Here is a 26,743-nt window from a genome sequence, read left to right as displayed (position 1 = left end):
AGTAAGATTACATGAAAATATACATTGTATATTCCCGAGAAAAGATCAGTCATGTATTCTGTGTACAAGGCACAAGTCCCATGCTAGTCTGCAAGATGTTCCTAAGCCACTAAGGGGTGCAACCATCACAAAATACCCCTTATTGGTGTTCTCCTTTTCTTCTTGACTGCCATTTAGACAGTAGTGTGTTTTTGTAGTTGTGGAATTGAATTAAAACTTACTCTTTCTGAAGGGCTTAGCACAGTATAGCAAAACTACCACCAAAAGAGTAGCGTTTTCAATTTGTTTGTTCCCAGGAGTGAGCTATTAAATTTTGTAGTTAATTTCAAATTCAAATGTAAAATCTTAAAGAGCTGCAAGTGAGATCTTAAACTGGCCTGAGTATGACAGTAAAGTAAAGTTTGGAGTTGCTAAGGCATCTCTTGCTGTCTTCTCCATCTTGTTTGTAGGAGGCCAGGTGGGGGCTAGCCAGCACAGTACACATGAAAGGGAATGGCTGCTTAAGAATGACAGTCAGAAGATGTTCTGCATGGTTAATACTGCCTTCTCCTGCTTTTGAATGCTGCCCAGTCATAAAGCTTGTAAAGAGCCATAAATTTGGCAGTGTCAAAGTAAATTTAATGAAAGATCCTACTGGGTTATCTTGAAACACTTACGAGTCTATAATTTCCTAGCTGTTTTTGAAAATTGGGAATATTTCTTAAACATTGTAGGCCATAAATTTTCAGTATTCTTCACTCAGCTTTATTTCTACAGAGATTGTGTTTAAGTTTTGCCAAAATATGGTGAGGACATATGATAGCATTTGTAAAGCAGTTAGGACCCCCTCAGTTACAATAGATACTCAAGTGCAGATTGAACGTTAAAAAAAGAAAAATCATTAAGCTCTGATTTACTTAGAGACAAGTAGTATAGTATATGAAATATATATGTACATTTCTTATAAATTTATTATGTTAGAATATAAAAAATAGACCTACATATTGGGTAATTATTACATATATACAAGCTATAATAATGTATCCTATATTATTACATATAGGAAGACCAAACCTAGGTTCAGTCTCTATTAGTGTGGTGACCCCTAGCCCAGTAAATCATTCTTGGAGTTTGTTTTTCTCAGCTTTCAAATGGGCAAAGGGAAAGAATCTGCTTTTCGGAATTGTAAGGATTGACTGAGGTATTAGAATGCTTATTAAGCTGCATGGAGCTATATTACTGTTAATTTATGAACATTTGGTTTTCTAATATTAGTGCCAAGTTACAGTTTATGTATCAAATGGCAAACTCTTTCTAGATTGGCCTTATTCTGTTTGCATTTTTGCAGTTTTTGCAGTGCTCACCGATATTCTCTCATTCTCATGAGCCCTGTGAGGTGTGTTTGTTTAGAAGAGGCAGAAGGGGACCCAGCACCCCAGAAGAGTTATATTTTGAATGTCTCTTTAATATGTGTGGAGACAAACATGATTTTTCTCCTTAGTTACTAATATGTTAATGATTGGATAGCCTCATATTGAACTGTTGGGGCGTTCCTTGAATTCCTATGGATTATAATGTATTATTTTTTAATGTGCTATTAGATTCTGTTTTTAAATATTTTCTTTTGAATTATTGTCTTTGCAATTCATTTGTGGATGGTCCATCAAGTTGAAGTATTGATGTGACAAGTGCTTCATGAGAATATAGACATTTTCCTTTCACCCGGTGCTCTGGTCTTTGAAGGTTCAGGTTGGAACCCTTTTCTAGTGAAATCCGGACTTTTTTGAATGTTCTTTATTTCAGTAGTTGTTTTCCTCTGTCACTTTTGTGTTTGTGTGTTTCCCCTTCTCTCTTGATTCTTTTGATCCTTTTTCTCCTAACAGCTAATACTTTGACTCAGAGGTATTATTAGTTTCCTGTTTTCTGCTTTATTTACCTTTGTTGCTCTCTTTTCTTTTGCCCTCTGGCTCCTTTGGGGAAAATGGAGGATGGAATATTTCAGTATTTCCATTTTTTTTTTTTTTAATTTTTTTTTTCAACGTTTATTTATTTTTGGGACAGAGAGAGACAGAGCATGAACGGGGGAGGGGCAGAGAGAGAGGGAGACACAGAATCGGAAACAGGCTCCAGGCTCTGAGCCATCAGCCCAGAGCCTGACGCGGGGCTCGAACTCACGGACCGTGAGATCGTGACCTGGCTGAAGTCGGACGCTTAACAGACTGCGCCACCCAGGCGCCCCAGTATTTCCATTATTTTAGTTATGTGGATCCAAATATTGATGTATGAATTTTCCTTTAAAACTGTGTTAATGTTTTAATTGTATACCCCAGATCCTGGTATATAGTGTTTTTTATTGTAATTCGTTTCCCCTTTGACCCAAGAGTTGTTTGCAGGTTGTGTTCCAGATGAAGGTGCTTTTTTCTTGTATGTGATTTTTATTTTTTTAATGTTTATTTATTTTTGAGAGAGAGAGCACAAACTGGGGAGGGGCAGAGAAAAAGGGGAACAGAGGATCCGAAGCAACTCTACACTGACAGCAGCTAGCCCAATGTGGGGCTGGAACTCAGGAACCATGAAATCATGACCTGAGCCGAAGTTAGACACTCAACTGACTGAGCCACCCAGGCAGCCTGATTTTTTATTTCTGGTTTTATTTCATTATAATCAGAGAACTTACTGAGGTTTTCTTTCCCACCTGATACATGATTGGTGTTTATGAATGGCCCGTGCGCACTTGCAAAGAAGGTGGATGTTCTCCTCAGAGTGTATGACTTGATAGAGATCCTGAAAATCTAGGCATTGATTATGTTGTCAAGGCCTTTCACATTTGTGTTTATTTTTTGTCCCCTTGACTTGCTTTGGACTAATGAGTATAGTCATGTGTCCTCTTATAAGTGTGTTTCTGTCTTCTTGCATCTCTTGTCTTGTAGTTTCTGCTTTATAAAGGTGTCTACTATGTTTTGGTATATAGATGTTCACAACTACTATAATTTCATTATGAATTGTATCTTTAGCATTAAGAAGTGAATTTCTTTCTTTCTTTTGATGTTTTTGGGCTCAAATTCTGCCTTGTTTGATACTGGAGTAGCAGTCCTTGCTTTCTTATTTGCGTTTGCCTGCTTTTAGGACTGTATTATGTAAGAGGATTGTACATTCTGCCTGCTGCCGTGTGACCTGTGCTGCTGGGCTCTGGGCAAAGTGCACTTCCCCTCCCCATTGAGTGTGTCCTGGCCCTTAGCTGACTTTGACTGGGGGAGCAAGTGCAAGGGGGTGTGCACTCTACCCAAGTGGAAGCTGCAGGGGCTATCCCTTGCTTCTGCTGTGGTTTTTCTCTGTCATAAGAGTACACTAGAGAGAGGGCTGCATTCAGAATAGAGAGACATGACACATGGAGAAAAAACCAGCACCATCAGCCTGCAATAACAGGTAAAGTGAGTGAGAAAGAAGCTTTTGGAGATTGGGTGGTTATTTGTTGTTGGAACAAATCAAATCAAAGTTGGTTGATGTATGTGGTATCCTTTTGACCATGTCTTTATTCTTAAACCTTTCAGAATAGCTTTATTTTAGTTGTATTTCTTGTATTGAGCACACAATATTGTATTGGCTTTTGTTTTCTGAGAAAATCTAAAAATCTTCAGTCCATTTATATTATTGGTATGACTGGTATATGATTGGTTTTTAATTCTGTCATCCTGCTTTGTTCTATTTATTATGTGTAATGTTTTATTTGCAGTCTTCATGTGATCTCTTTTCTTGCTTTTTATTTAGGAAATTTTGTATTTTTGTTCTACTTGTAACCTTTTTTAATACCCTTAGCTCCAGTAGGCATCTAGAATTTGTTTGCTGTGAAAGACACACATTACCTATGTGCCAATCACTGAGCCTGTTCTAAATTTTCCCCTTTGTCCAGTGATATGTGTGTGGGAGGACAGGGTTCAGTTATTTGTACTTTTGGGGAACAGATGTTGGGAAGATCTGTTTTGGGAACAGATTCTGTCTCTTTTTGTTTGTTTTTTGTCTTAGATCTATAATAAAACATATTCCGTGGCACCACCATCAGCATTTTTACTTATGTTCCCTAGTTATCTCATAGATGGAAGCCAGTGTGATATTCCTTAAGTTCTTGCTTCTATCGCTGGTATTTAATGGTTGGCTTGGCTGGTTGTGTAATATTTGGCTCACACTGTTTTTCCCTTGAGCTTGTTCAGAAATGTTCCCTATTGTTTTGCTTTGTATGTTGTCTTGCTTTGTATGTTGCTGTTGACGTCTGGTTGAAGTTAACCTGATTTTCTTAATTTTGTAAGTGACTTTGCCTGGAAGCCTGGAGCTTTTCTTTATAAAATATAATAGTTTTATTATATGTGTTTTACAGTAGACCATTCTGAGTCCATTTTCCCAGTACGTGGTAGGCCCTTTTGGTATTTTGATTCAGTTCTTTTGTTTCCATAAAATTTTCTGAAAGTGTAGTTTTAAGTATTGTTTCAATGTTTTGATATATTTTACTTCCCTTTTCAGGGACTCCAGTTACATGGATATTGGCTCTTTGCTTATCCTCTCTATCACTTTTTCTTAGATCCTTTTCCCTCCCTTGTTTCATTTCCATTCTTGTGGGTGTTTTTATTTTTCTCCTCAGTGTCAGTAGAATCTGTTCTCCCTGTAGGTGTGTTCTAGCCAAGATTTTATTTCTGAGATGATTTGGTCTTTTTCTTTCTTTCCTTCTAGAATTTCTAGAATTTGAAATGAGTTCATAGTCTTATTTTTTTGTGCAATGTAAGGAAGGAAGAACTTCACCTTTTTTCTCTACTCCCCTGGGTTCTCCAGCTGGGGCTCTACAAATTAGACAGAATATAGACTAACAAGAATAAATAGTGTATTGAACATGTACAGTGATGGGTAACTCAAAGGGGTGATTGGAACTTGGGCTTATAGCATCTTAAAGAACAGTGCATTTGTAGAGAAGTGTCAAGACAAAAGGTTTTAGGCTTCCAAGAAGCAGCAGACTGGGGAACAAAGGAGTGAGGTTTGTTTGTGCAAGCCCATCTCCGTATCAACTTTCCATCTGCTTCACGACCATAAAACTTTTCCAGGAGAGGGGATTTATGGCAGTCCCCATTTCTTAGAAGTTTCTGCATTTAGTCAAATAGGGGAAGCTCTGAGAAAGTGTCTTTCTGTATCTGCTATTCTCATTTTCCTCCATTCTCATTTTCCTTATGCCAAAGTAGTTTATTTTGAGGTGGCATATTCTGTTCCCCTGAATGCTCTTGCATTCTGAGTTTTGAATTTCTGAACTGTGGTATAGTTTCATATCTATAAATGATTGTTTAATAATATTTAAGTTATATGGGATTGTTTGCCTTGGGGTAGTTTGGGGGGAACATTTTTGTCAGCTGCAGAGTTTTTATTCTTGGAACATTGTAGCTTTGTATGGATGCTGCTTACCTTTTTTGTTTAGTGTTGGAGTTTCTTGGTCTCATAACAGTGTGTTTCTGTGATGAAAGATGAGGGGTTTGGGTGGTTTCACGAGTTTCTTAATTTGAACGCTCTCTTCTGTTGATACCATTAAGGACTTTTTTTGATGACAGGTATAAGGGAGGGGTGAGTAGGGGCTTGGTGTGACTCCCAGTGCTGTGACACCCCTTTGTTTTCTAAGACTCTTATCTTCCACCACTTGCTGTCTTTCCCTTCACAACTAAGCTTCCATAGATCTGCCCCTGCCTCCCCCAGAAGCAGGGCCACCTCTAGCCAAGTTCCCCTCTAGTTCCCCAGGCCCAGTGCTCCAGCCCTCTAGTTCTCCACCTGGCTTCCATGTTCCCTCACTCTTGTGCAGCCCTTCCTTGCTGCTGGACCCTGCCTCATCCCCTCATGTCCATGCATTTCCTCCTGTCGTCCAGCAGGAGCAGTGTCACTGGCTCTGCTAGTTGGGGGTTTTTATTTCTCCAGTCTATTATTTCTTCATCTTGTTGAATTCTCCTAGTTTTGCTGTTGGCACGGATTACAGGTGGTTGTATCTGCTCCTTGTTGATGTGTCTGGGTTTGTAGGATGTTAGGACAAGTTGGTATTTAGTCACTAACCATGATCCTGTAGAATTTCCAGGTCTCATCAGTGTTTCTTCCAGATTGAGATTCAGTTTGAAGATTGAATTTTTATAAAGATTGAGATTAAATGTAAAAACTTCTCATGGCAAGTCATGTTGTGCATGTCATATCTGAGTTTATCCAATAATTACTGTTGTTCGTTTTCTTGTATATTTAAGTATCTTGATTTGTTTTATTAATAGGTCCAAATATACATTCTCTCCTCTGTAAGAAAGGTTACTCTCCATACCAAGTCCAGGCACTGGGACTGTTACCAAAATCAAAACCAACTTTCTTTGCTCTACATGTTCTCGCAAACTTCATTTCAGGAAATGACACTTTTGTCAGACATTCCTTAAATGTCTCAGATTGTTTTCTGTGTCTAAGAATCTATGATTATTTTTAAAGTGAAAAGTTCTCAGAAAATGGAATCCAGAGGCCAAGACAGGGCACTGAGGCTGCACCAGTGTTGATGGTGTGGTCCTCATGCCCAGCTTCTGCTGGCTGCTCTGGTGGAATTTCTCTGAGGCCCTGGAGGGGCTGCCTGCTCTGTGCTGGCAGGACCTATCTAATAAATGACAGTGTTCCTATAGTCTGACTTTGTCCAAAACTGTGTCCTTGTCACTACTCCTCCTATTACTGTTTGTGAAAAAACAAATGACCTTGATCTAATGGTTTTATAGACATTTTTGGTCTAAGAGTTCAAGGTAGCTTGATGAAGAGCTTCTTCCTGCTGCAGACCTCTACTCTCTGCATCGCATGAAAGAAGTTGGACTGTTTAGAAATATATTAAACTTAGCAGTTAATTAATCTTGAAAGGGTTGTGTTTATCTAGGAAAACAAGTTTTTAGAATCTAGAGATTATAGAAATGAAGTGCAGATGAAAATAAGTTGCTTATGGAAGGTAAAAAATAGAATAAATAGTTCTATGTGGCTGTGATGTTGTGATATAATAGGAAGTATATATATGTTCTTCATCCCTGGTTCCTGACACAGTAAAGCCCTTGTGGGATCCTGAGTGGTGAGGGTGAGAGAAGCATTTCCTGTATGATAATAAGCCCCTTTCAACCATACTGTAGTGTATGCTAATGAGGTGACTGTTGGTGGGTTCCCAGTTGGCTTCAGGATGGGGGCTGGTTGTCAGAGGAGCCAACCATATGATTAGAGGGTTGGAACTTTCGGCCTCACCCCTAAGCCTCCCAGGAGGGGAGAGGGGTTGGGGACTGAGTTAATCACCAGTGGCCAGTGATCAGTCATGCCTGTGTATGGAACCTTAACAGAACTCTAAATGATGGATTTGGAAAACTTCTGAGGTGGTGAGCATGTGGAGATGGTGAGCATGTGGTGCCCCTGGAGATGGTGTGGATGCCCCTTGCACTCCCTGCCTATATACCTCCCTGGATACATCTCTTCCATTTAGCTGCTTCTGAGTTACATCATTTGTGATCATAAATAGTTTCCCTGAGTTCTGTGAGTTCTACCAAATTAATCAGATTGAAGAGGGGGTTGTGGGAACCCCTGATTTGTAGCCAAGTTAGAGATATGAGTACTTTGAGGACTCACTGCTTGAGATTGGTGTCTGAAGTGGGGGCAGTCTTGTGGGACTAGGCCCTTAACCTGTGGGGTCTGCACTGACCAGGTAGTGTCACAATTGAATTGAATTGTAGGACACCCAGCTGGTGGCTGCAGAGAACTAGAAAATTGCTTGGTGTGGAAAATGCTGCAGGTTTGATGTCAGAAGTGTTGTGAGTAGAGAAACAGTGTTTCTATTAATGGTAGAGATATTTTAAACAGATTCCTAATTTTCCTCTCCTTTTCTGGATGCTTTCTGTATTTGCTTATTGTTTCGAATGATATATGGGAACACTATCAAAAAACTGTACTATGGATAGTTTCTTCCATCCAGACTCTGAGAAGTCAGCATTATTATTGAGGCCTGTGTGCCAAGCCCTGTGGTAGTGTCTATCTTCAGTCAGCCTATAGGCTAAAGTAATGTTGCTCATAGTGAAAATAAGGAGCTGTCCTGTTTGTGGGGCTTCTCCCTGTTTGTAGTCCTTTGGTGTAGTTTGACATCCCTTCAGCATACTCTGATGATAGGATTAGATTTTGTCTCTAATTCTGCTTTCACATTATCACAGCACTGTCAGTTATCACCTTTTATGATACTTTTACTCAGGTATTTTGTGATTTTAGAAGAAGCTTTATTTGTACCTCAGCAGTTGCCTCCTTTTCTTTTGGGTAGGTCTCAGGATGTGTGTGCCATTAGTCCTCATGATTCTACTTTAACGTCCCCCTCTTCCCACCCACAGTCTTAGAAGAGGATGTACTATAGTTGCCAGTGTTTTGTAGTGCTCTGAAATAGTTCTTACTCAGGATGAGGAAAAATCAAGACTTTAGATTATTCAAGGATTAATTGGTTTTTAAAAGATCAGTGATTTGTCTGCATGTAGATATTATTGGAGCTCTTTGAAATAATGGGATGTAATTTCCCAGTCTGGCTTCTTCTCCCTCTCCTCCCACCTCCCCAGCATCTGAATGGGAACAGACAGGATGGGATTGCTGCTCTGCAGTTCACCAGTGGGACGTGTCATGGCTCTGACCACATCTCTTCAGTGGAACATGGAAGGTGGGATGAGTACTCTCAGATCTTTTCCAGCCCTGAAGTTAAATATTTTTTCTTCAGCATTCTGATCTCCTCTTGGGCAAGAACATTCTTTTCTTAGCCTTTCTGACATTTACTGATCTCAGTGAATGTTCTGAATAAGCATAATCAAGAAGAGGAGGGAGTCAGCCTTGCTTGTAGAATTGAGGGGTGGTGGGGTCAGCTGGGGCTGCATGGTGGAGAGGATGGAGGTGATGGTGGTGGTGGTAGAAGTGGTGGTGGTGGTGATGATGATGAAGGTGGTGGTGGTGGTGGTGGTAGAGGTGTCGGTAATGGTAGTGGTGAAGGTAGAGGTGGTGAGGGTGATTGATGATGGTATAGGTGGTGGTGGTGGTGGTGATGATGGTGTTGTTAATGGTGGTGGTGATGGTAGTGGAGGTGTTGGTAATGGTGATGATGGTGGTGGAGGTGGTGAAGGTGATTGATGATGGTGTAGGTGGTGGTGGTGGTGGAGGTGTTGGTAATGGTGGTGGTGATGGTAGTGGAGGTATTGGTAATGGTGATGATGGTGGTGGAGGTGGTGAAGGTGATTGATGATGGTGTAGGTGGTGGTGGTGGTGGTGGTGGTGGTGGTGGTGGAGGTGTTGGTAATGGTGGTGGTGATGGTAGTGGAGGTGTTGGTAATAGTGATGATGGTGGTGGAGGTGGTGAAGGTGATAGATGATAGTGGTGGAGGGAATGGTAGTGGTGGTAGTGGTTCTTATCCAGGCTAGTCACTGTTTTCTTTCATGGTAGAGAAAGCATTTTCTTCTTCAAATTCAGGATAGGATAATCTCCAAAAATAGTTAAGTTTGTCTCAAGTTAGCTTTTCTTCTTGTCAGTTCAGTGCCATGTACTTAAATTATATCACTTCATAATGTAGATCCTCTCATAGAAACTTGTTTCTCTTTTCAAGGATCTTATACCTCATTTATAGAGGCCTCGGATAACAATCATTTGAATTATTGGAATGTGAATTCTGAATGTTTGTCCTTAAAACTTATAAAATTTAACTTTCACATGCATAGAACACAGTAGGCATTTGGAGTGATTTCAGAAGTACATTTTTCATGAATTCTTAAAGTTATGTTGTGTTTATGACAAGTGAGTTTCTCTGGTGCTTTGAAAATGAGTATACTTCTTGTGATTCTGTTTTAGAAGAGGTAAGGGTCTTAAGTCTTCATAAAAAAATACATTCATTATTTATATAATGATCACTGAATTTGACATCAGGTGTCAGCTCCACCACTGACTTTAGCTGGATGACCTTGGGCCAGCCATTGACCTCCAGGTACAATTTTCTCTTCTGTTAAATGGAGTTAGCATCTTTAATGGTGGTTGTAATAAAGAAAATGACGTAACATATGTGGAAATATCCAGCATAAACCCTAGCATAATGTAGGCGTTCTATTATTCCTAGCTGAATCTGTCTCTGAAAATAATAGGATAAAGTACATTTTAATTAAGCTGGTTTTATTTGAAAACCTTTAATAAGAATGATTGAACTATAATTACAGTGCAAGATTCCTGGTATGCTTTAGAAAAATAAGACAAGAAAGTGGTAAGTCTTTGTTAACTCCAAGGAGCTATGGCTAAAGATTGAAAACTTAGGTTAGGAATTTTCCATTAGGATAATTAGCTAATTGTTTTTTTTTAATATGCAGATTTGAAGTTGAGAAAAAGGAACATGAGGGTGTGATTAAAGGAAAGCTTTGCTTATTCTGACACCACATTTTTGGTGTGGCTTGTCACCATCCTGTCATTTGCTGTGTGACATAGCTGCCAAAGTTTTTTTTGTTTGTTTGTTTGTTTTTTCCTTTTTTTGTTGGGGGAAGGGAGTGGTGCAACTTTAAATATAATTCACATACCATGTGATTCACCCGTTTAAAGTGTCCAGATAGGTGTGTAACTATCCTAACAGTACATTTTAGAATATCATCAGCGCCACAAAAAAAAAAAACTCTATCCTCCTTGCCCCTCCTCCTTTTTCTCCAACACTGTAGGCAACCTGTTTACTGTCTCTATAGATTTGCCTATCCTAGATATCCTACAATATGCTCATGTGTGACTGGCTTCTCTTAGCATGATGTTTTCAAGGTTTATTGATATATCAGTACTTCATTCCTTTTTATTGTCCAATATCCATCCCATGTATAGACCACATTTTATTTATCTTTTCTTCAGTAGATGGACATTTAGGTTGTTTCCACTGTTTGGCAGTTACGAATAATGCTGCCGTGAGCGTTTATGTTTGTATACGAGTTTGTGTGGACATAGTGTTTTTATTTCTCTTGGGTGTATACCAAGGAGCAGAGTTGCTGTCTCATACAGTAACTATGTTTAACCTTTTGAGAAACTGCCAAATTAACAGTGGCTGTGCCATGTTATATTTGTACCAGCTGTATAGGAGGGTCCAGTTTCTACACATTCTCCCTAACATTTATTCTTATCTGTCTTTTGATTCTAGTCATCCTAGTGGGTGTGAAGTGGGATCTCATTCGTGGTTTTGACTTGCATTTCCCTGATGGCTAATGATGTTGAGCATCTTTTCATGTGCTTATTGGTTATTTGTGTGTCGTCTTTGAAGAAATGTCTAATAGATTCTTCACCTATTTTTTTTTATATTTTTTTTTCAACGTTTATTTATTTTTGGGACAGAGAGAGAGAGAGAGAGAGAGCATGAACGGGGGAGGGGCAGAGAGAGAGGGAGACACAGAATCGGAAGCAGGCTCCAGGCTCTGAGCCATCAGCCCAGAGCCTGACGCGGGGCTCGAACTCCCGGACCGCGAGATCGTGACCTGGCTGAAGTCGGACGCTTAACCGACTGCGCCACCCAGGCGCCCCTTCACCTATTTTTTAATTGAGTTACTAGTCTTTTTTATTTTTGAGTTGTGTTGTTTACATATTTCAGATACAAGTCCCTTATCAAGACAGATCCCTTATTTGTACAAATATTCCCAAAAGTTTTTATGCCTTCAGTACATCAATCTAGCTACAATAATCATCCTGATTGAGTACCTACTCTGGGTCAGACCCTGCAAGGGCAACTATATATGGATTTTTTTCTTTTGATCTTTATAATAACCCACAAGTATTATAGCGTCCGGGTGGCTCAGTTGTTTAAGCGTCCAACTTCGGCTCAGGTCATGATCTCACGGCTCATGGGTTCAAGCCCCCCATCAGGCTCTGTGCTTACAGCTCAAAGCCTGGAGCCTGCTTTAGATTCTGTGTCTCCCTACCTCTCTCTGCCCCTACCCCACTCATGCTTGTTCTCTCTCTCTCTCTCTCTCAAAAATAAACATTAAAAATTAAAAAAAGATAATAACCCACAAGTATAGATCATATTATCCACTGTTTACACATGCAACAATGGAGGCCCAAAGAAGTTAAAGAACTAGACTGGGGTAAGACAGTTAGTAGTTACTGCCTAAGGTGTGAGTCACACTTGGGCCTTAGTATACTGCTCTGGGACACGTATTGACACAGAGCTGTCTGTGTCCTTCTGTGGAAGCACAGAGCCTGTTCAAGTTTCTGGCGTATGCCTATGTGCTCACTCTTGTTTAGATTGTGCCACTCTCTAAGGGTCAGCCTTGACCTCCCCTGTCTCCTAGTCCTTATGTCTTAAACCACTCGCACAGCGTGCTTTGTCTTCATTCTGTGGTTATTTATGTTTTCAATGTAGATAGACGAGGTAGAGACACCATTTATAGAGGGTCCTTAGTTTAGCTAAGAACAAGGTTGAATTAGAAAACCCTGGTGCAAGTTACAGAGGATTAGTTTTGCCTTTATGTGAGAAGAAATGTCTGAGCAGCTAGAGCTTTCCCTGAGTGGAATCAGCTGTCTACTGAAGAACTTTCCGGAACAGTATGTATTCCAGTAGCAATAGAGTTTCTTCCTCTCAGGGTGTTGTAAAATACATTTACACATGGGGTGAGCAGCTGGACCCTGAGGCCCCTTCTATGTTGGAGAAAGGAACATTCCCTGCCAGAGCTGATAATATAGCAGTCAAACAACATGGCACTTTCTTTTATGCTCCGGCTTCAACTTGTTATTGTTGTTGTTGTTTTGTTTGCTTGTTTGTTTTTGAATAAGCATAGTGCTAAACTCTTCCAAATTAACAGGGTAAAAAATGTATCCTTCAAATTTAATCCCATTTGAATAATATACTTCTTATTTCTCCACTTCATCCAAAACTACAATTTCCATGCATGAAAAGGACTCTGGTTAAGGTTGTAGGCTCTGAGATCAGCCAGATATGTATTTGAGTCTCAGTTCTGTGACATTCTTGTTGTGTGACCTTGCGTTAGTTACTTTTGTGCGTCCGTTTCCCGATTTGGAAAATAGGGATAATAAGAGCGTACCATTTGAGCACCTGTTAAAATTCTAGAATACTTGGCTGGCACATAGTAAGCATTCATTAAATGCTTATTATTTAAGGGAGGGTGAATTGGAGTTGTGGATGGTTGCGACAGTAAAACTTAACCTCATTTTTAAATTTTTCTCAGAGGAAACACAAAAATAGAAGAGGCTTGTGAAATGTATACCAGAGCTGCAAATATGTTCAAGATGGCAAAAAATTGGAGTGGTATGTATAAAGTTTTTGTTTCACTTTTCAGGCAAATAACTTTAAAATCATCTTGAAGGAGGAAATAACTGTCTGCATTTCCTCCTGTTGGCTGAGAGGTGTGTGTGCTGAATAACTGGTGTGGCCACCATGGTGTGGGAGAAAAGAACTTTGATCTAAGTGAACAAAGCCTATTTTTCTTTACTTACACATTGGTTGAGAATTTCTTACTGTGAGAACAGCTCTGTGGTAGCTGATTGAGGTTCCATTGAGAAATGTGACAGCCAAGGTGTTATTTTTATAAACCCCAACAGATTTACTATCACTTTTTAACATAATGCTTTCTATCCAGTGAAATTACACATAACAAAATCAGTGGAATTATTTTATTGGTCTGAAAGGGGATAACCCTTTATAACACTGATTTGGGAAACAAATTCATCCCCTACCCTTGTGCACAAAGAGGGCTTGTTGTCTCTGTGATAGGGTATTTCTTTAGTGAAAATAGAGACAACCTTCACCTGGAGCAGGGACATTGTTGTCTAACCCTGGCCTGTAGCTGCTGCTTGATCTAAAGTAGGACCCTTACACTCTGCAGGTCCATTTCCCCATCTGCTTTTTCCCTAGCTTTATTGAGATATAACTGACATAGAATATTGTCTAAGGTTAGGGTGTATGTACAGTGTGTTCAAATCAACCCATTAAGGCTGACACTTTAAAAGCATTTCAATGAAGAAATTGCTGTAGAAATATATGAATGTGAAAGCCCTTTCTGACTGTAAAATTCTTTTATAGGTTTAGTTTTAGGTTAAAAGGATATATTTCCAAAATGCATTACACCTGAATTATAATGTATTAAAAACAGTGGAGGAGAAAGGAGTATTGTCTCAGTATTTGTATCTCTTGCATGGTGTAAGGGTGTGGTCTAAGGATAGATTTGCATGTACTAATGAGAGTGGCCAGCATGTGAAAAACTGGAGCCAGCCAGTACAGTGAAGCACTGTAATTGGGAGGTCCATATTGTAACTGTACTCTCCTGAGGCAGAGCCCATCAAGGCTGCCATTCAGTTAGCCGCTACCGAGGCACTCCTCTGGCAGCATCAGCCTTGACCCCTTCTCCAGGACCACCGACCCCATAATCCACAGTGTAAGAGTTAAAGCCTGGTAGGTGGGGGCTCTCTAGTCCCAGCTCCAGCTGAGGGCCATCATCCTAATTGCTCAGCCCCTGTGCCATGTAATGGCTGAGTATTTTCAAAACTGCCTGGGCACTCTTTTTGTCTTACACAGAGCCAGAATTGAACCTGGGCAGGCTGGATCAGGAGTATGTACTGCTACTTTTCCCTCTGGTGGAAGTACAAAAACCTGAGTAGGAATTGTGTGGTTACCTCTGGAAGAGGGGTCAGGACAAGGGATGACAGCCAAAGCTTTAGTTGAATTGAATGCTTTATGTCTTAGTACCAGCAGTGGGTATTTTTGTGTCTCCCACAATTTTCTGTACTTCTCTGAATGTTTTTGAAATGGCTACAAATAATATATTTTTTTAAGTACTAAAAGGTCTCGTGATGTTCTTCATCATGTTTTTCCTTGTAGAGGGAATTCTTTCCCCTCCATTCCTATTAGTGCTGACTTCCCTATTCCACACCTTACTGAGCTGTGTTCTCCACGGGCCTCATGTTTTCCAGTCTGTGGTAGTTCTCTCTGAGCCAAGAACCTCATGACAGTGGGGGTTTATCCTTGTCCAGGTTCCTCATGCTGACATTTAAAGCCTCCCAGAACTGGCCCAATGGCATCTTCAACCTTCATCTCTCCTGCCCACTACATTTATCCCTCCTGCAGGCAGCATGGACTTGTCACCAGCCTCTGTTCCCAGCCTTTTCTTGCCTTCAAACATTTGTTCCTTGTTCACATGACTGCTCTGCTGTGGATTCCTTCCCTCATTCTTTTCTGCCCCTCTAGAGTCTACAGTCCCTGATCAAAACCTTTTCTGAAAAATTTAAGTGCATAAATCTTTACACTGTACCTCGTCCCAACAGAAACCTCGGCAGCACCTTGTAACCAATCCCACTGTATAACCAAACCTGCAGGGAATGTGCAAGTTGTCCACACTAAGTGGGAGTTAAAGTCAGGTTAAACCTCATATAAAGTTCAGTCAGATTTTGTTATAATTTAAGAAGAAACTTTGAGTTTTGAAATTGTGGACCTAACATTCACTCTTGAGATACTTACTTTGTTCAAGGAGCTTCCGTTAGCAGTTTCTTCAGTGATGACAGCTAAGGCCAGTGGACACTATGAGATAGAAAGATGAGCAAATAAGTGTCCTTGACCTCAGTGTTTTAGCTTTCTTTAAACATGTGTGGCTTGAAGCCCCAGTCACTGTTTAGTATATGCTGGGGGACAGAGTTGAACATGACTGGCTTTGGTACTAAATGGAGGCCCATCACCGAGGTGCTACTTGGGAGGTCTTCTGGGGCTGAGAGAGGCTTTTGTCACCGGTTGAACTTGTTTCTGTTTTTTTATACACACCTGAGAGGCACTTGATCACATTTACACATCCTTCTGACTGCAACGCTTCTTTTCAGTGACATGGAACTTTTCTAGGAGTAGGTGCAGCACTTAGAGCATGGGCCACTCTGGGGACACTTGCTCCTCTGTGATTAATTGTAGTGACTTGTCTTCCTCAGCTGCAGGAAATGCATTTTGTCAGGCAGCCAAGCTCCACATGCAGCTTCAGAGCAAGCATGATTCTGCCACCAGCTTTGTGGATGCTGGGAACGCTTACAAAAAGGCAGACCCTCAAGGTAAGACATGCCTCCACCTCTGCGTACCCAGGGCCATCGGATCAATGGTGGGGGCCTTCTCTCAGGTTATGCTGCTGGACCTTTGAGTCCTGTAAAAAAGAAATGTTTGTGCTTTGGGATAATAGAGATTTTAGTACCTTCAGGGTTTTTTCTATAATCACTTTGAGCTTTTACAAGGAGAAATTATGTTCAATTTGTCATAATACCTATTTTCTTAAACTCCATTCATGGTGCATTTTGGAGAATGTTTTGGAAATTAGCTTTAATTTTATCTACGTCTTATTATTATCTTAATTTTATGAATATATATTACTCATTAAATAAAAGTAATGGTCCCTCACTCCTAAATACCTGGTACATTTTAAGATCCAGTTAATGGGAGATTGTAATATCTGATAGTTAAAAACAACTTATTCACACAGTATTCATCTGACTTTTTTAAAAGTACTGGTTTTTCAAGTACTGGTTTTGAAGAAATAATGAACTTGGGTATTTAAAATGGCAAAAGTTTACAAATGTTATTTCTTTTTTAGTTAAGAGTATACACTTAGCAATTAAAAGCATTAACGTCTTCCCTGTGGCACATGCACTGGTGGCTGTGGAGCCTCCGTATTTTTCTTTTAGCAGTGCACTTTAGCACAGAAATCTCAGCTTTTATGAATGTATCATTGAGAACTAAGATACTTCAAGGGCTTTTGTATAAAGATTAATTGCATTCTGTTTCTGAACGTGAAAAACTGGACACAGCCTAAATGAACAACAAGGGTGGAATAATAAAATTATAATGCATCAGTATTCCAGGATATGATGCAGGCATTAAAGTCCCTGGATTCAGAGCATCTCCAATGACCTGGTAAATGTCCACATGGTAACCAAAGAACCACACAAGAATTGAGGTCTCAAATTTATTAAAAAATTTGTGCACATGGAAATGCATGCAGAAAACACTGGAAGGAAAAGTACATCAAAATACTAGCAGTGGGTTTGAGTGGCATTGTGGGTAGCTTACTTTTCTATATTTTTAAAGGTCTAACAATTCACAATTCTTACATAGCTTGGGAAGAAATTGCTTTTAATTTTGTTACTCTGTGTTACCTTTGTACTTTTCAGTCAGGCCTTTTCTCTTTGCTTACCTCCTTTAAAGCAAGAACAATAAACTTGGAGCTGTCATCTGTATGCTAGCATTATAAACACTACCACTTTGTGACAGGAAATTTGTTGGCTCAGTGTTTTAGAAAATGAATAGAATTTATTAGCAGTATCACTTACTAGATTTCTTTTTCATACCCCAAAAGTTAGCATCTTTTAACATTGTACAAAATGCTGACTTCACCTAAGAGTTGTGTGAACAGGTATTTTCAAAGTGCTTTTGATATTGGCTGCATGAAGAGTTGAGTCTATTGAAGTGATCTTCCTTGTGAAGGACTGTCTTCCAGAATTCATATATATACATGATATCAGTGAAGAATGCATTTACACTTCTGTTTTAGCAGCTAGAGCTGATCAGTGTTGATGACAGCCCCCATAGCTTTGTCTGCTCTTTAATGCGGGCTTCACCCTGGCTGGGTCCTCACTGTCTGGCTGAGACAACTGAGCCAGTCCACCCCCCCAGCTACAGTTCCCTACTTGGCACTGAACCTGCTGGGGACTGAGCATACTGTGGGGTCTGGCCTTGTGTGATTTCTGCTTGCTTTTCACTAACTCACCTGCGTACCCTCCACCCCAAGTGCAACCTCCTTAACATTCTAGTAACAGCCAAGAAGATAGGCTCCCCAGAACCCTCTTTGACTGAATGGATTTTTCATTGTTTTTCTTAAATGCCTTCGCTTCAGAGGCTATCAACTGCTTAAATGCAGCCATCGACATTTACACAGACATGGTAAGACCCTGCCTTGCGTGAGCGGCTGTGGGGTGGAGTCCTGGAGATGGCTTACAGTTGTACTTTTGTTGTTGTTTTTTGCTTCCCAAAGTGTTTGGCTTTCAAAAAGGTGAAAGCAGAATGGGACTCTGTTTTTTGTTTTTCCCACAGGGAAGGTTTACGATTGCAGCCAAGCACCACATCACCATTGCAGAGATCTATGAGACTGAACTCGTGGACATCGAGAAGGTGAGCTAGGGCAGTGTACACCACAGGTGGGTGTGAGGCAGGTAGACAACATGACTCAGGGAGCCCTCGCCCTTCCAGTGGAGCTGAGTGGTGCAGAACTATTGAGATTGCTTCATTGTAGAGATGGGGGACCTGGCGGGCTAAAGTCTGGATAGGCTTCTCTTCAGGGAAGTGCCTGACACCTGAGAGCTGGGTAAGATTTACCAAGCCTGCCCGCTCTCTCTGCTCTGGGTGATTTGTGTCAGGATGGTGGTGTTTCCAGAAGTCTTCCTTTGGGCTTCAGGAAGGAAGCTTTGGGACTGCAGGGGTGTGCTTACCTTTATAATTTAGGCCCTGACCTGGAGGAAGAAGGGAACTGAACACTGGCCTAGCCATACCTCTGTTTCACATGGGGCTGGTTTTCTGAGCTGTGGTTTGTAGCAGCAAAAGAAGAGAAGAGGAAACACTGAGCACCACTCTTTCCCAGGCTCTGTCGTTGCTTGCATGCTGTGAAATTTTACCACTTTTTAGCTCTTATAGCACAGAGGCCCCTTTATGGATGTGGAAGTTAGGGCTCGAAAGGACTGAGCTGCCTGGAACCACTCAGATTGGATCCAGCAGAGCTGATGCAAAGCCAGCCCCAGCACAGGGCTTCATCCTTTATCACCCTGTCTTCTCAGTCACAGGATCACCTGCAGGGCTCAGGGCACCTTGGCAAGAGGAAGACATTTGTCAGATCCCGAGACTCCGTCAGCTCAGACTGGAGACACATGTTTATGTAACACCGTCCTGAGTACTGTGGGAAACCAGAGGTGTGAGTGAGAAAGAAAAGCGGCAGTGGAGGCCAGTGGTTCCTGTCAGGCTGATGAGCACCTGGCATGCTCTTGGGGTTACAGTTCTGTCCTATCTGAATGGTCAGGGCACTCCCTGAGCCCCATGCAGCATCAGACGGGCATCCCTCTTCCTCTTTTATTTCATGCCGTCTCTCTGCTTCTGGAACAGGTGACTGATGGTGCCTCCTCTTCTCCCCATACTCTAGTGTGGGGCACCCTGGGGCTAACTCCTTGTCTTCTCTCACTCCACATTGCTCTCTTGGTGCTCTCTCTGCACTCATCGTCACTGCTTTACAGACTGTCTGCCAGTGGCTCACAAGTCTATCTGCAGCCCAGACCTCCCTCCACACCTCAGATCCCTGTATCCTCCTGTCTGCCAACCATCACTGCCAGTCCAGTGTGTCTGAGACAGGATTCCGATCCCCCCCGCCCCCCACTGTGATATTCCCCCTCCGAACCACAGGCATCCTCTTTTTTCTCCACATCCAGTCTGTGGGCGATTTCTACAGTGTTGTCCTCTAAGCTCCCAAGTCCCCGCCCCCTCACTACCTCCTTGTGCCCCCAGCTTTCACTGGGTCACTGCAGGAGCCTCTAAACTGGCCTTCCTGTTTCTGCTCCTGCTTGAGTTCTGAGCCCTGGGCATAAGGTCCCCATCACCCTTTCCTTTTGGATTCACTCTCTTCTCTGCTTTTGTGCATTTTCTCAGGGAAAGGGGGGCTTTATACTAAGAAATAGCAATGTTGACTAAAATCCTAATGGAGCATCAAGGAGGTAGGTGTAGTATGGCAGCCACTTGGAAGTTAGCAAGACAGGTACTGTTGCCAACATATGAGAACTTTTCTCCTGGTGTGAAATGATAATTTCATATATATTACACTGGTTTTTGTCAATAGTAATGTCCCCCCTCCCTCCAGTGTAACAGAACAGCCAGAGCAATCCTCATCTAAAGTAGATCAGATTGTGTCTTCACTGCTTACAACCTAATGTGACCCCATCTTCACTCAGAGGAATAGCCAGAGCCTTCAGATGGCCTCCGAGGCTCCACTGATTCATCCTTCACCCTTGTGCCTCTCTGAACTCTCTTCTTGCTCTTCCCCACCTTCTTCCCCCGTGCTATATACCATGCTGTGGCCTCCATGACCTCTTTGCTGATCCTCACACATGCCAGATGAGCTCCTGCCTCAAGACTTTTGCACTGTGTTTCCTCTGTCCTCGGGGCTCTTCCACAGATGTCCACATGGCTTACTCCCCTTTGTCCTTCAAATTTTTACTTAATTTGTTGCCTTTTCTATGAGACCTATCATGACCGCTTAGTTAAAATTGGAACCCCATCTTGTCACGAATACATACCCAAACACCTCCCCCAACTCGGCTTTTTCTTTTTATTGCAGTGCACATGTCACCTTATGTCATATGCTACAAATGCTTGCTTACTCATCATTCCTGTTATTCATCGTCTTTCCCTACACTAGAGTGGGCACCCCATGTCAGCACGGAGCTTTGCCTCTTGTTTACTGATGAATCCCAAGAACCCAGAACTCTATGTACTTAGTAGACTCTGACACCCCTATCTCTGCCATAGCAATGTACCTGCCAAAGCACATAGAATCTTCGTTTGGGGAAGTGTCTCTGACTACTAAAGTTGGACTGGAATTGTTAATCTTCACCCTCTGACTTCATGCTGATCACCACCTTGTGGTTATGTAGCACAAAACTCACTATGACTTATTTAATAGAATTCATGATTTGGCCATTTTGTCATATATGCCATGGTTTTCTAAGGGTGCTCCAATCTTGACTAAATCAGAGCCACTGACTGCATTGCATGTGGCCCTTCTCATCAGAGAGGTTATCTGCAGACCCTGGAGAGGATGGGGAGACCCAGACCTGAGCCCTTCTGTGCTCCCTGCTGCAGAATTGGTGATGGAACAGAAAGGAGATGGGTCTGGTGTGGCTGGGATATTTATTTTTCAGGGTGTCTCGGGTGGGCACAGTATCTTCACCAAGGTTGAATCATCTTAGGGGGACAAGCACTCATGCAGACCATCTTCCCAGTGGAGGCTCCTTCGTTGGCTTCTCCCAGGGTGATCAGGAGAGTACGCTGGAGACAGGAGCCTGCAGCACTGTGCCGTCTCTGCTGCCAGGGCATGCTCTCGAGCAACCACTTCACACATGGGTCTCCGTTTGTGAAATTCAGGGTGGATAAAATGATCTGTAGTGTTCTCTTGTTTTCCTTCTTTTAAAAAAAAAAATGTGTTTTGTCAGCTTCTGAATCCCCCCAGAACTCATGGTGCTCCTGCCATTCTGCAAGTTGGCCAGCAGGTGGCATCTCCCTACACTAATGTGACATGCCCTTTTAAAAGCAGTTTAAGAACCCTACTCAGCATGGGGCACTTGGGTGACTCAGTGGGTTAAGTGTCCAACTTCAGCTCAGGTCATGATCTCATGGCTTGTGAATTCAAGCCCTGCGTTGGGCTCTGTGCTGACTGCTCAAAGCCTGGAGCCTGTTTTGGATTCTGTGTCTCCCTGTCTCTCTGCCCCTCCCCTACTCATGCTCTGTCTCTCTCAAAAATAAATAAACATTAAAAAAAAAAAAAAAAAAGAATATTAGCCAGCACACAGAGGGTTACCTTGCATATTCCCTGATGTTTGGTTTCCTGTGTTTAGAAATCATTACCCTTGCTTCCTTGGTTGGACTCACCAGATTATGGTCAGTACTTGAAGTTTAAGTATGAAAATCAGTTCTATTAAGGTACCTTGCATTTGATTTATTACAAATGAATTTCTTCTCTGTTAATATAAGCCACTGTATGTTCTATAAGTCGTGCACAGACTTTAGCTAGTGACCAATGAAGTGTGTGAAGTTTCAAAGGCTCACATTATTCCTTTGATTTCATGAAATAAAACATTAAACAAACTAATAAATGGGTCCTTTTTAAATGACCCAGAGGAATTGTGACCATTTCTGTTTCAGCCCCTGGAGAACATGATTTAATACTATTGGTTACCATGTAGGATGTGCCTATGGCAAGTTCATGTCCTGTGTGGAGGTATATATTCTAAAAGAGTTGATCCCATCTGAAGGTTAAGTTGACCTACAAAGTGGACTCTTAAGCTTGAGATGTGGAAATTGCATTTGCTTTAAGACTGATGAGGACTGCAGTCCTAAAGAGTGTTGTCTTTCATTTCAGGATTCATGTATTTTCCAGCATTGTAACCTTCACCAGATTCCCCAAAAAAGAATATGAATGTAGTTCCTTTGGTGGGCTATCCTACTACAGGATAACAGGATGATTTTGTGTCTGGGTTTATAGTTATGTGTGCAGTTATTATTGGTGGCTGTCTTCTACTTTTGATATTTATCATGGTCTGTTAAATTGTAAAAAACAGTGGGTAATTTTATAAGGTGTGAGGGTCTACTTGTGACTGGTAAATTTCACTGCATGTTAAAGCTCCAAACCAGGTGTGAACATCCAATGATAACCTGTGCCAACCTCTTTTCTCTGAAACTTCTCTGTTAAGCCACTAGATAAGATTTTCTTTCAACTATAACCTCTGTCAAAACTTGGAAGTATTTGGGGCGCCTGGGTGGCGCAGTTGGTTAAGCGTCCGACTTCAGCCAGGTCACGATCTCGCGGTCTGTGAGTTTGAGCCCCGCGTCAGGCTCTGGGCTGATGGCTCGGAGCCTGGAGCCTGTTTCCGATTCTGTGTCTCCCTCTCTCTCTGCCCCTACCCCGTTCATGCTCTGTCTCTCTCTGTCCCAAAAATAAATAAAAACGTTAAAACATTAAAAAAAAAAAAAAAACTTGGAAGTATTATAAAGTTTCATTATTGGCTTAATTAGCACTATTAAAAACTAAGCTTTAAATTTCTTTTTACTGTGATGAATCTAGCTGTAGTTTACAGTTACATTTTGATGAACCAGCATCATTACTTAATAAGTATTAGGTTAAACCAAATTGTCCATATTTGGCCACTTATTTTTACCTCAAAACCGCAGTTACATACAGTTAACCCAATACTGTTCATTGAGTTCTGGTGTTGTGAGAACTAGAAAGATAAGTAGTGAGAGTCCCCACCCCCACCCCCTGGCCCCACTCCCTGAGGTTATATCATCTGACACTCTTTAGTAAAGATTCAGTCACATTTCTCATACTTTACCCCATCTGTTACAATGGAAAACTGTGTTAAATACTTTTAGAGAGTGTGGGAACAGTTCAAAGAAGATTACTTTCGATTAATTAGGAATTGACTGAAACACTTTCTGGGCATTCCAGATTAAGATATTGGCAGTAGTTTAGTAGGGGGCTATCACTTGAAATGCAGTCTGCCTTTACTCACTTAGCATCTGTTTATTGAGCACCTACTATATGATCAACACTCTGCTAGGTTCAGCGACATAATGGTGACACCTGCCCTTACAGAGCTTACATTTTAGTGGGAGAACATATATATTCATCACATCATCCCACACATTTGTGTATGTGACAGCTCTGATAAGTGTGCAGGGAGTCTATTCCAGATGGTTTCCCTATGTGTCTATGTATGTGTGAAAAGAGGACTGCAATGTATCTGTTCTTTCATGGCTGTTTGTTAATTTAATATTTCATGGAGAACTTTCCGTATTGATACTTTCTGTCATTATTCTTAATCTTAGCATAGTAGTTTATTATATTTAACCATTTACATTGTTTCCAGTTTTGCCCCTGTTATAAATAATACTCAGAAGATTTGTTTGGGGAGTATATTAGTTAGGGTAGGCTGACCAAATGAACCCAAAGCATAATTATTCAAGCCCAGAAGTGTCAGTTTTTCACAAACCGTCCATGATCCTCTGCAGTCCAGACATGGCTAATGTTGGCCTCAGAGGTAAACAAATTTTGTAAACCAAGTCAGTGTTGGTCTTGATCATTAACACTAGTACCTGCAAGAAGGTGGGGGCTGAGGCTTTATGGCCAGGTCTTTCTGCTTCCAGTCAGCTCCCAGGAACCACAGCTAGAGTGATCTTTAACATAGTTCCCTAGCCTGTTTGTTGTTTTCTTGTCTTTGTGCCTCTCTGTTCAGTCATTGGGTAGGACTTCCTTGAAGCTATGGGCTTAGTGGGAAGGGAGCACCTGTAGTCTGATACCAGCCATCTTCCTCTTTATGGCTTACTGGGAAAACCTTGAAATTTAAGGCAGAGGTCTACAAACCCCACCACCTGTTTGTGTATACCCAAGTTAAGAATAGTTTTCATGTTTTTTAATCATTAGTCAGAAAACAGCACTTCACAACATGTAAAAACCATGTGAAATTAAAATTGTCCATAAATAAAGCTTTTGGAACATAGACACACTCATTTGTTTACTGTTTGTGGCTGCTTTTGTGGTACTGCAGGAGAACTAAGTTGTTGCAACACATCATATGACTCACAAAGCCTAAAATATTTATAACCCGGGCTGTTACAGAAAAGTTTGCCAGGCCCCTAGTTTAAAATGTTCAGACTTCTCTTTTGCCATTTGGGGTATAGAAGCCATTGGCCTTTCCAGTTGTATGAGGCCCTATCACTGGACTTTGTCTGTTTTCTTTCATAATTGCCTACAAAACAAGCTAATTATTTCCGGAGTTCTCTCTTACAAAGCTTTGCTGAAAACAGCAATACACACTATTATCTGTCTCTTTCCATACAGCTTCTTCCTGTAGAGTTTCTGGATCCAGTAGGGATGTGTTCTGCCTTCTGAGCTGTCATATGCTTGATTTCACTAACTGTTATGCCACAGCGTGACAAGGGCTTCTAGCTTTCCAGCTTAAAACCTCTGTTTCCTCTCCACGTGACTGTTAATTCATCACCACACATTTTAGATTGAAGGCAACACTATTATTCTAGATGACACTTAAGGTATTGATGAGGAAAGTCTATGCTGCTGAGGCAAGCTGTAGACCTAAAATGTAATAGGGCTTTGTGTGTCTCTAAAATAACCATCCAGAGTAGCTGTTCCGGTTTTGGCAGCAGTGGGTACATGGTGATTGAGGTACATTCTGCCCTTTGTAGTTATTTTGGAACAAGGTGGACAGTTCTGCCATCTTCGATTTGTGGCTTCCACTGTCACTCCAAACTTGGTCATTGCCATTCTAGCTCATTGAAAGGGATGAGGCCTGAAGAAGAATACATGTTCAGGTGGATGAGGCAAGCCTTGTAGAGGCCCACAGCATGTCTCTTTACATTCTGTTGGAAACAGCAGGTCACAGCTGCCCGGAACTGCAAGTAGGGGCTGGAGAAATAGTGTAGCTGGGCATTTGCCTTGGAGGAAGGGAAGAAGAAAGTTTGGTGGACAGTGAGTATTCCGGATATGCATGCTATATTCTATTCCTCAAGTAAAGGAAGCCAAGTTATGAAAGGTGTGCTGTTGAAATAGGTTTAGCTATAGGAATAATACCTATGCAGTTGTAATTCTTAAACGTAGTTCTTCAGACAAGTTAATTTGGGTAAAATACATTTGTGTTTTTCAGGCTATCGCACATTATGAACAATCAGCTGATTATTACAAAGGGGAAGAATCCAACAGGCAAGTGTTGTTTTTCTTAATATAATTAAATGGGTTTTGTTATGTGTGGTAAAAGAAAAACCTTCACCATACTCTGTGAGCATATCGGGCTGTACCAAATGAGGGTGTACTGGAATACGTTTCCATTTTTCCATTGGATTGTTACTTGCTCTGCTCTGGTTCTTGATTGCAGTTCAGCTAACAAGTGTCTGCTGAAAGTGGCAGCGTATGCCGCCCAGCTGGAGCAGTACCAGAAAGCCATCGAGATCTACGAGCAGGTGAGGCTGCCGCAGTCTTGCCGACTTACAGTGGAAGTCACTCTGAGTCTTTTTTTTTAATTAAACTTTATTTAATTTTCCTTTTTGTCAAGATATAATTTGGGGCGCCTGGGTGGCTCAGTCGGTTGGGCGTCCGACTTCAGCTCAGGTCACGATCTCACGGTCTGTGAATTCGAGCCCCACATCGGGCTCTGTGCTGACAGCTAAGAGCCTGCAGCCTGCTTCAGATTCTGTGTCTCCCTCTCTCTCTGACCTTCCCCTGTTCATGCTCTGTCTCTCTCTGTCTCAAAAATGAATAAATGTTAAAAAAAAAAAAAAAGATATAATTCACACATCATATAATTCATCCTGGTAAAGAATACAAGTCAGTAGGTTTTAGTATATTCACAAAGTTGTGTAACCATCACCAGTACCTAATTCCAAATCATTTTCATCATCCCCCAGAAGACACTCCTGTATCCCCTTCTCTTGGTCTCTGAAACCACTCTCTACTTTCTGTCTCAGTGGACTTGTTTATTCTAGGCCTTCTAGGAAATGTGGCCTTTTGTGACTGGCTTCTTTTGCTTAGCATAGTTTTTTCAAGGTTCTTCTTAAAACCTTGAAACACGTTTGTTTTAGCATGTAATGATACTTTTCATAGCTGAGTAATATTCCGTGGTTAGTTTACCTGTTTATCACTTAATGAACATTTGAGCTTTTTTCACTTGAACTATTATGAATAATTCTGCTCTGAAAACTTGTGTTCATGTTTTTGTGGTGGTATGTTTGCCGTTCCCTTGGTTGTATATATACCTAGGATTGGGATTGCTGGTTTATGAAGCAAGTCTGTTTCTACCTTTTTTTTTTGAGAGAGAGCGTGCAAGTGAGAGAGGGGCAGAGAGAGATGGGGAGACAGAATGCCAAACAGGTTCCATGCTGTCAGCACAGAGCCTGATGCAGGGCTCCATCTCAAAAATTGTGAGATC

General features: G+C 41.3%; 1 protein-coding gene across 8 annotated transcripts in view; it reads left to right on the top strand.

Moving 5' to 3' along the window:
* NAPB (NSF attachment protein beta) overlaps nucleotides 1–26,743 on the top strand; it is a 41,485-nt gene that overhangs the window by 2,957 nt on the left and 11,785 nt on the right. The window contains exons 1-7 of one of the 8 annotated variants that reach the window (XM_019826898.3): nucleotides 3,162–3,405; nucleotides 13,201–13,280; nucleotides 15,941–16,057; nucleotides 17,890–17,936; nucleotides 18,087–18,164; nucleotides 25,466–25,521; nucleotides 25,694–25,778. In XM_019826898.3, coding sequence (XP_019682457.1) covers nucleotides 3,368–3,405; nucleotides 13,201–13,280; nucleotides 15,941–16,057; nucleotides 17,890–17,936; nucleotides 18,087–18,164; nucleotides 25,466–25,521; nucleotides 25,694–25,778 — 501 coding nt within the window. In that variant the 5' untranslated portion in view covers nucleotides 3,162–3,367. Of the gene's footprint in view, nucleotides 1–3,161; nucleotides 3,406–8,439; nucleotides 8,681–13,200; nucleotides 13,281–15,940; nucleotides 16,058–17,889; nucleotides 17,937–18,086; nucleotides 18,165–25,465; nucleotides 25,522–25,693; nucleotides 25,779–26,743 lie in introns of those variants that run through there. The other 7 variants (XM_045053939.1, XM_045053940.1, XM_023251515.2 and 4 more) reach the window with 7 other exon arrangements.

Source organism: Felis catus, chromosome A3, assembly GCF_018350175.1.
Source record: "Felis catus isolate Fca126 chromosome A3, F.catus_Fca126_mat1.0, whole genome shotgun sequence".
NCBI classification, from domain to species: domain Eukaryota; kingdom Metazoa; phylum Chordata; class Mammalia; order Carnivora; family Felidae; genus Felis; species Felis catus.
This window is presented reverse-complemented; position numbering and strand designations above follow the sequence as displayed.